General features: G+C 45.0%; 1 protein-coding gene and 1 pseudogene across 1 annotated transcript; one reads left to right on the forward strand and one right to left on the reverse strand.

The window, feature by feature from the left end:
• The first annotated feature begins 1,537 nt into the window (after positions 1-1,537).
• Positions 1,538-2,455, forward strand: Tas2r4 (taste 2 receptor member 4). Its single transcript, XM_075953613.1, has one exon. It carries the CDS (start codon positions 1,538-1,540, stop codon positions 2,453-2,455), a length of 918 nt encoding a protein of 305 aa, XP_075809728.1.
• A 4,177-nt stretch (positions 2,456-6,632) lies between these two features.
• LOC142838253 (FH2 domain-containing protein 1 pseudogene) lies at positions 6,633-9,922 on the reverse strand (annotated as a pseudogene).
• Positions 9,923-10,199: the final 277 nt, after the last annotated feature.

Here is a 10,199-nt window from a genome sequence, read left to right on the forward strand (position 1 = left end):
ACAGGAGCAACAGTCTTTGGGAACTGCTAATGTTAAGAACATTCACTATGCAGACATGGAGATGTATTTTAATAACCATTAACTTAAGCATAGCCAGTCTGTATATTAGTTTTACCTTAACTTTTATGTGTATGTAAATGAAGACCTGCTGCGGACTTGAGACGAAGAGCAAAAGCATTTGCTTTTCACAGATATGGGCTTGATTTCTGTTCTGTCAATTTCCCATTTTTGTCCTTGGATGAATTATTTTTGTGCTTTTCCCCTACCCTAAAATATGGATGATAACATCATGCAGAGAGTAGTAGAAATTCTTGAGACAATGTGTGTCAACATTTTAGAACAATGTGTTTTGCAAAGTGCTGGATTAAGTGAAGGCTGCCATTATGTCTATCAATGAATTATGCAGCAACATCAATCCTTTTAAGATAGCACTTTCCACAAGCTTTGTGTGATGCTGTAAACAAGAGCATAAAAACCAAGACCCTTGGATTCCAGGTTCCGGTCCATTCTTGTGTTTCATTGACATTTTACTGATGTTAATTCCAAATAAATTTTTTTGTTTTTTTGACTGTGTAAAACGACAAATGTTCTTGTCCTTCCTCCTCTTCTCTCTTCTCCCTATGCTTGTTCCTTCCAAGATGCACATATGCTTTTAAAATTTATAGGATATATATGTATATATACTTTGATGTTTAATATTACTTAAAGAGAAGAATAGACATTTATTTATTGCCACTAAATCAGTGAGAATATTGTTCAGTATCATGAAAAATTCTTTAACTTTGTGAACATAATCAGTTAGGATACATGGCATTTCTGAATGTGAGTTTCTAACCTACATTGCTTAAACAGTTACCCTGGCTTTTACATCAAAATACTTTGATGCCTGTGGGGACATATTGTAGCTACATAGACATAAGTATAGATCCAGATTTATGAAGGAAAATACGAAAGAGCGGATCTTTTTCCTAGGTGAACCCCAGAACAGATTATGGCACAGTTTCCCTCTCTCTGCTTTGCCCCTTTCCTCAACTTGTCTTACAAAGAGTTTGTCTCAAGGAAGGGGACGGATCAGTAAGTCACCTCAGATGTGGAGGGACGAAGAGTGGCAGCGGCTGCAGTGTCAACAGTCGGGGACACACACACTGGTTCAGACAGGCCGTGAGGGAAGGGGGATGGGAAGAGCGAGGCATGAGACTTCCATAGTCTTGGGCCAGAGCACTCTGGTCCGGGTTTGAAATTCCTGGAGTCTGATGCGGCAGTCTTTCTGCTCATGGAGGAATAGATTCCAGACTCACTTCGGCGTGCTTGCAATTAGGCATTTCTAAGAAAATAAGACGAGGAGTGAAGAAATAGTAATGTAATCTTTGAAAGATTTGCATCCCAGTAAAAGCAGCTGCCTCTTAGAGCAGAAAGGGCTCATTTGCTGCGGTGGATAAGGAAAAAGGAGCCCTGCAGGCTGACCACTGTGCCCACCTCACCACATTTCAGTTTGTTCTCATCGGCACTGCAAACACTGAGGCTTCAGTGAGTAGTGATGGTTTGGAAGACGTTCTTATTTATGTATGTGGCCACGCTTATTTTTAATTTTGTAGGAGTCACTGCAAATCTCTTTATTATAGTGGTCATTTATAAGACATGGATCAAAAGCCACAGAATCTCCTCTTCGGACAGGATTTTGTTCAGTTTGGCCATCACTAGATTCTTGTCTCTGGGCTTGTTTCTCCTGAACATTTTCTACTTTACTGCAAATGCTCTAAGGTCAGTCTACTTTTCCACGTTTTTTCTAATATGTTGGAAGTTTCTGGACTCCAACAGTCTCTGGCTAGTGACCTTGCTGAACAGCTTGTATTGTGTGAAAATTACTAATTTCCAGCACCCAGTGTTTATTCTGTTGAAACGGACAATCTCTGCAAAGACCTCCAGCCTGCTGCTGGCCTGCCTGCTCATTTCTGCCTTCACCACTCTCCTGTATCTCGTGCTCACACAGATGTCACATTTCCCTGAACACATAACGGGGAGAAATGACACATTATTTGACCTCAGTGAGGGCATCTTCACCCTAGCAGCCTCTTTGATCTTGAGCTCGCTGTTACAGTTTGTGCTCAATGTGACGTTTGCTTCCTTGTTAATACACTCCCTGAGAAGACATATACAGACGATGAAGAGAAACACTACCAGCTTTTGGAATCCCCAGGTGGAGGCTCACATGGGTGCCATGCGGCTGATGATCTGTTTCCTCCTGTTCTACATTCCATATTCAGTGGCTACCCTGCTCTATTTTCCTTCCCATGCAAGGAAGAGTCTGAGACTCCACGGTGTTAGCATGATTATTACTGCGGCTTACCCTCCGGGACATTCTGTCCTCCTCATTATCACACATCAGAAACTGAGAGCTAAGGCAAAGAAGATTTTCTGTTTCTACAAACAGTGGAGTTTCATTAGGAAAGCTTGACAGCATCTCTTCGTGGTTTAGTTGCGAGGGTTAGAAATTTCCCAGTGATCTAAGGACTTGATTTTGTAATCCTGTATCTGGCATCCTGACCCTGATGCTGAGGGCCTGTGTTTTAGTCAATACTGTGTCTTTTGGCTAATATTTTGAAGTAAAGCACATTCCTTAAAGAATTGTATGAGACATTTGTGTATTTTGCATGGTCATTACATTCCTAGGCAATAGGGAATTGTCATCCTATTCCACTGGCTGCTGAAGTATAGGACGGGTGTCCCTGAATGAAGGCCACATTGTGATGTACGTGGTGAGCATAAATTAGAGAATTTAACCAAGGATGCCCGAACAAGATACCACTCATAGTTAAGCTATCACTGACAGAAGATTGGCTGGAAGTGTAACAAGGCGGCACAAAAGGAAAAGAGGGAGGGGTCTCAGAGAGAACCAGAACAGTGAAAGGAAATTGGTGTGCCCATTTGTGGAGCACAACAGATAAAGGTCCTGATGTTTGTTGAGCTGTGACTATCAAGAAAGTCTACCACCGGATTTCTAGGCTTGATCCAGAAAGGGTCCGAGTTGATTTAGCCCCTGATAGTAAACTAGTCAATTAAAATGATTGAAACTCCAAGACTCTATCTTGATATCTAGAGTGTAGCCCTGGGGAAAAAGCAAGCTCTATTCAGACAGTGAGAGTAACCCTCCCTGAGTGAAAATTTACAGAGCCCAGCACCAGCCTTCTGTGCTACAGGGTTCGGCTGGCAGGCCAAGAGCATCGAGCTGCTGGTGGAGTGCTGAGCTGGGTGGGCTTTCTATGGGTTTCTACACTGCTCAGTTGCCTAGGAGAATGCTGTTTGAGGGAGCTGATGATGGTATTGACAAGTTATCAAGTGGGGACTGAGCCTTCATCATTTATGCTATACAGTTAGAATCAAATGCTTATATAATATTTATACATCTCAAAAATAAACTTTCAAAATGTATAAATTGCCTGACTTTTCCTCTTCCTACCCACCCCAGTCTTCACTGTAATATTTAGTAAATATTACCCAACCAGGATTAGTGGTATAAAACCTGGAGGTATTAGTCATGTTAATAGATTAAAAGAGATGCTGATAAATGAAGTGATAAATGAAATCTGTGCTATAAGAACTCAAAATGAGTGGCAGACCCCTTCATTAGTCCTTTAGTGTTTATCCCTTCTCCTCTTTTTCTTAGTAATCAAATTATGAGCTGTCCAGAACTTATAATTTTTTTCTCTAAGCTGGTGCTGTATTGTGGTTCGAGTGTGAAGAGAGGCAATGTGTGTAATTCCTAGGTGTGCTTCCAGATTAGCAATTGCCTTTCTTCTCATTTGCCTCTTCTGTTTGATTTTGTGTTTGCCCATAGGCTGGAAGGTTTGCCTATTCTAAACAATGTGTCTGAGCAGAACACTTGGTGATGATGGAGTTATCTGTCTAGAATTGGTGGCATGGTTCATGACATGGGAGTGTTGTATACCATCTCTGAAGTGTGTGCCTATATTCCGTGGTTCATGACATGGGAGTGTTGTATACCATCTCTGAAGTGTGCGCCTACATTCCATGGTTCATGACATGGGAGTGTTGTATACCATCTCTGAAGTGTGTGCCTACATTCCATGGTTCATGACATGGGAGTGTTGTATACCATCTCTGAAGTGTGTGCCTACATTCCATGGTTCATGACATGGGAGTGTTGTATACCATCTCTGAAGTGTGTGCCTACATTCCATGGTTCATGACATGGGAGTGTTGCTATACCATCTCTGAAGTGTGTGCCTACATTCCATGGTTCATGACATGGGAGTGTTGCTATACCATCTCTGAAGTGTGTGCCTACATTCCATGGTTCATGACATGGGAGTGTTGCTATACCATCTCTGAAGTGTGTGCCTACATTCCATGGTTCATGACATGGGAGTGTTGCTATACCATCTCTGAAGTGTGTGCCTACATTCCATGGTTCATGACATGGGAGTGTTGCTATACCATCTCTGAAGTGTGTGCCTACATTCCATGGTTCATGACATGGGAGTGTTGCTATACCATCTCTGAAGTGTGTGCCTACATTCCATGGTTCATGACATGGGAGTGTTGCTATACCATCTCTGAAGTGTGTGCCTACATTCCATGGTTCATGACATGGGAGTGTTGCTATACCATCTCTGAAGTGTGTGCCTACATTCCAGAGAGGATCATGAGAAACAAACAGAGTTTGTTTAATTCTGTAAACTTGATGAAGTAACTTACACTTTAGCATGCTTTCATACAATAACATGTCTTCATGTCTTTATGATGAAATAGAATGTAATTACGTGTAATAGTCTAATCAAAACACATATTATTTGTTAAGTAAAACCAAAAGAACATATATGCGTTATGTCAGTTTTTTAAAAGTATGTACATCTGAAGAAAAGTCTAAAAGGAAACATATGAAGACATATTCATGCACACAGCAATTATTTTTATGTTGAAAATTGATTTTCTTTTTTACTGCTAGGCATGTTTTGCTATGGTGACCTGTGACCTGTGACTCTTTCTACCATCACTTCTGCAATGGTCTCTGAGCCTTGGCAATGGGGTGTGATGTGGAGGTCCCGTTTGTGACTGGGTGCTCTCTGAACTTTGGCCAGTCATAAATGTGTTAACCACACCTACTTCACAAAGAAACTTCTCTGATGTGATCTGAGAGCTGTTCTACAGATAGGGATTTAAAAGGCAGTTTGATACAATGTCTGTTTAGCAAAATAATAGGAATAGGTTCATTCCAGGGGCCCCTGCCTCAACCATGGATTCTCGGCCAGATTTGAAGTATTAGACATGTGTTTCCTACAGTGGAGTGGGTCTTACATCCTGTGAGAAAGTGGTTGACTACATCCATGACATTCTTGTCATTACTGCATTTATGGGCATAGCTTGCCACACTGGTCATTACATTTCACATGGTTCAGAGCTGGGTAAAACTGTTCATGATCCCCCACAATACCAGAAGCCTTTCTAACACCTTCCAATACTAAAAGAATATTTTAGTTAGGGTTTCTATTGCTGTGCAGAGACACCATGACCATGGCAAGTCTTATAAAGGGAAACATTTAATTGGGGCTGGCTTACAGCTCCAGAGCTTTAGTCCTTTATCTTCATGATGGGAAATATGGTGGCATGCAGGCAGACATGGTGCTGGAGAAGGAGCTTAGAGTTCTATATCTGGATTCATAGGCATCAAGACAAGACAGTAAATCACTAGGCCTGGCTTGAGCTTCTGAGACCCAAAGACCACCGCTAGTGACATACTTCCTCCAATAAGGTCACACCTATTTCAACAAGGTCACTCCTCCTAATAGTGCCATTTCCTATGAGTCTATATGGGGCCATTTTCTTTCAAACCACCAGAGAGCTACCCATCAGGAAGGAAGATTTCTTGTGAGTCCACACTGATTTCTCCATGTCCTATGACTAACGTGTGTAGTGTCTGCAGCAATACAGTCTTACCATCAAGTTCTAGTGGTCAACCAAGAGCAATGGCAATGGTTTGTATTGTTTGGGGGCCTATGGAATACCTCTGTCTAACAAGCTGAGGCGATATATCTCACACTGAACACTGGACTTTTTATTTTCCAATATATGGTTTCTGGGATGGGCATAATCTCTACATATTAAGTTGTTCTGACAAAGTTTTGCTGATTCGCCTCTTGATTAGCCTATGTTATCTTTATTTTTCTTCCTACTTGGTGTTAGCTAGTCTAACTTTGTACTGTTTTTTTTCCAGCTAAAAACATCATTTTATATTTATAATATTAAAAATAAGTCTTTGATATATAAAAACTGGCCAGAACTTTTTTTACTTGTTACATAAGAATTGCCATCTTACATGTCCAGACTATCACCAGATCTTTGTCTCGTGTAGGAGTTAGGGTTAGGATCCTGAGTATGAACGATAGGAGGTGCTGGGGCCTGGGAAAGCACTCTGTGCAATAGAATACTCTCAGCTTTGATTTTGAAGCAGAGGTCTGCACAGCAGGCTACAGATCTCCACGTTCCTTTCATGATGTGACCTGTGAGTCTCTTGATGTGTAACAAGACATTAAAGATTGGCCTCTCATGGCCTCACCCCAGCAGCCTGTCCTTGCAGGTAAAATCCCAGAAGGCAGAGATGTAGACAGGCCCCATCACTTTTGCAGGGGACAGAGAATCCTCCCTAGAGTTGCCGGCCTTGAGTCCTTCAGTCTGTGAGAGGATCTTTCCCCGTGCCCTTCAGTGGGGCTTTTGTGTTGGCACCTGAACCCCCAGAAGATTCAGGACACTTCTTGGAGGTCCTGGCGCTGTTGGCCCTCTTCAAAGTACCACTGCCCTTTGAGGCAGAGTCATCAGGGCCACCTTTGACCCCAAGCTGCAGCTGGGAGACTGTCCTGGTGATGCCAGAGGCTCTGGACACATGCACCAAGATAAGGAGGCCACCATATTTCAAGCAAAACTTGGGATAAGGGGAAGGGCTCGAGAGACATTTGGAGCCTGAGGTACTTTGGGCTCTTCCTTGGGCCTTTCAGGGTCTTGTGACTTGGCTGACTTTGTTTTCTTTGGGTTTCTGTCTGGAGATGTTTCTGACATCTGGGCTTCCTAAATAAGGCCCCGGGCTGTCCCAAGGCCTCCTTTCCTGACCACCCACTCATGCTGCCACTCGAGCAGGGCAGCCTGGGCTCTTCTGCCCCAGGTCCACTCATGTGAGGCCTGGGCGAAATGTCAGAGGTCCCCTGTATTGAGCTCCTTCGTGACAGCAGTGTCTATGCTGCTGGGTGTCTCCCGAGGGAGGCCCTGAATGCCGGCTCCGGATGCTTCCAGGGCGCTGCTTCCCTGTTGGACTTGAAGATGGGTACCACCTTGCGCATGCGCTCATTCTCAGAGGCGTTCAAAGTTCTCACAGGTTTGGGTGCTGCCCCTTGGCTACACCAGGCACTGCCTGGGTTTGAGACCCCCGGTGATAGCTCTTTGAGGGACTTTCTCTTTAGTGCCGTGGTATCCTTTCCTTCGCTGGCTCTGTCCTTCGAAAGGCCACCCTGACAGCTGGACTCGGGAGCAGGTACCTCCACAGGGGAACTAGAAGCAGGATTGGAAAAGATCTGACTGCTGTCTGCCTCTCCAGTCCCAGAGAACACGGAGCCACCCCCTTTTCTCTCTTCCTCCAGCTCTTTTCCTTCTCGTCTGGAGTTGGGTCCCTCTGAGTGTTGGGACTAATTGAGTCCTGGCCTTCAGCTGCTCTTCCCTGCTAGAGCCTTCTAATTGAAGTTACTAAAAGCTGTGCTTTGCCTAGAGGATCAGAGGATGGGATTTTCACCTGTTGGCCATTGACTGCAGGGTATTTAAGCCTCCATGGTGCTTTTAAAGAAGGGCTTTTGTACTAGCGATTGAAGGTCCGTGTGTCAGTCTGTCTCTGCGTGTGTTTCCTCAACCTCCAGCCCCTTGCCCGAAGCTGGCGAACTGGGTTCTAACTCATAGAGTGCAGACGGGGGCGTGCTGCGCGGCATCTGAGCAGTCAGGAGTCAGTGAGAAGTCTGTGCTATCTGAGACATATAGCAGAGGCCCAGGATCCCTACCTTTGGGTCAGTGACAACCAGAAACACAAGAGCTTCACTGCTGGCTTCATCAGAGACAGCCCTGTCATTCTCCCCAGCTGGGCTGAGATCCTCCTGGGGACCTGTGCCCTTGGGTGTGAGGCTGTCACCAAGCATCAAAGAATTGTGAGCTCTGATCCCCTGGAGAGAGCAGCTCTGTAGGACACAAGTCAGTTGAAATGCTTCCCCCAGGCTCCTGGGACTCTGGCAGTCAAACTGGGCCAACCCTGTGACCCATTCACGTTCCCTAGATCCAGTGGTAAGAGAGGAGGGCTTTGTGCGGGACCCAGCCCCATAGGTTCACCGTTCCTTTTCCGGAGAATACTCGCCATGCTCCTCCGCAGCCAGTGGGAAAGGAGTTGCTGGCTCAACCAGCTGGAGTGTTGGAAGGAAGCTGATTCTGTCAAGCGGTGGGTGGGGGGGGTGGGGGTGGAGTGGAGAGGGCTTTCTTCTGCTTCTTGGAGGCCTGAGGTTATTGCGCAAAGTTAGGGTCGTGGTTCTGCTGTTCGCTGGGCTCCATCCAGGCGATGGTGGGTCTGCTCTGAGGTAAACTGAATTTGTTGGGGTCCTCTGGACTGCTGATGGCACTCTCCAAGAAGGTCAAAAGCTCTCGGTCAGATCAGCAGAGATGCCCAGGGTGAGGCGAGAGCAACGGCTGTTGGGAGGGCAGTAGGAGGGGCTGGTGGGCCTGGGCTTCCGAAAGGATGGCAGATCTTCTGTGCCCTTCTTAGCTAGTATCTCTACATCATTCTCACTGCTGCTCCTGCCAACCCCCCCCCCCCCCCCCCCCCCCGAGCTCCCCAGTTGTCCAGGAACGTCGCTTCTGTTCCAGCTCCTTCAGCCTCTGTAGCTATTTCTGCTCCTGTTCCTCCCGTCCTTAACTGCTTTGTTGACTACAAATACAGAAGTCTCTGAATATCTAGAAGCCTCTATCCAGTTTCACCGTTTGTCTTTACAGAAAAAAATCTATAAGGTATGAGCCTTGCCCTGCAGCTCCCGTTTCCAGAGTCCCCGCTCCAGTTCCAGTTCCACAGAAAACTGGGGGAAGTCTTCCATCTGCTGAGCCAGCTCCTGGTTCCACTGGATGTTTTCCTGAGGCGATTTTGTTCTGACAAAGAGTTAAGCTCTGCCTCAGTGACATCCAGAGATAATTTCCTGAACATGCTGCAACTTCTCAGAAAAATGTAGAAGGATGACATCTTGCTTCTGGGCTTCCTGAATGACAAAATGCAGAAAATTCATCCCAGGTTTGTTTGCTCTTGTGTCTGCCAATTTGAGTAAAGAAGACAGTTTAAATCCTATAGCGTTGCCAGCATCCCTCTGGCACTCATGATATTCCCAGCCTGGAGCACCGAGTGTAATATTGAATGTAGCTCCTTACTCGACAGCTCTTTTGTAGTAGTTTTTAGCATTGTTATATCTTTGTACAGAGAAGAGCAAGACGGTAGGAATTCCTTTCTTAGCACCATGGCTTCAGTCCAAACCGAAAGCCAGCCGTACAGAAAGGAATCTGCAGGAGAAAGCTTGGACACATCGCCATTAAATGTCTTTAACTTCTTTACCTCCTCTGACTTTGGCAGAAGCTTAAGGATTTCTCAAAGCATCTTTGACCCGAAATGCTCACTGTTCCCTTGGTGGATATCTTTAAGATGGACTGAGGTGCTGCATTTGCTGGTGTGCCACCAGGGACACAAGCCTATGGAAATTCTGTACTGACTGTTTTTGCTGCTTGGAAAAAGTCTTGAGAATTTAGTAAGCACTTGTCCAAACTCCTCACTGAAGGGTTTTTTTGTTTGTTTGTTTTGTTGTTTTCTATTGCTACAGGCTTGGGACTTTTCTGGTTTCAACATACTCTGTTTAATATCAACCACTAACTAGAGTTGGGTAGATGTCTTAGTGCCTAAGAGCACTTCCTGTTTTTGCTGTACCTAAGCTTGGTTCTAGCACCCGCGTCAGGTCGCTCACAACCACATGTAACTCCAGTTCCATGGGATCCAATGCCTTCGCTGGCTTCCAGAGACTGCACTCATTGTACACAAACCCATTCTTTTTTCTCTTTTTTTAAATTAATTAATTTATTAAAGATTTCTGCCTCCTCCCTGCCACCGCTTTCCATTTCCCTCCCCC

Source organism: Microtus pennsylvanicus, chromosome 19 (genome assembly GCF_037038515.1).
Source record: "Microtus pennsylvanicus isolate mMicPen1 chromosome 19, mMicPen1.hap1, whole genome shotgun sequence".
NCBI classification, from domain to species: Eukaryota; Metazoa; Chordata; class Mammalia; order Rodentia; family Cricetidae; genus Microtus; species Microtus pennsylvanicus.

Coding starts and splice junctions, on each gene's coding strand:
- Tas2r4 (XM_075953613.1), top strand. CDS start 1,538: ATGGTTTGGAAGACGTTCTTATTTATGTATGTGGCCACGCTTATTTTT.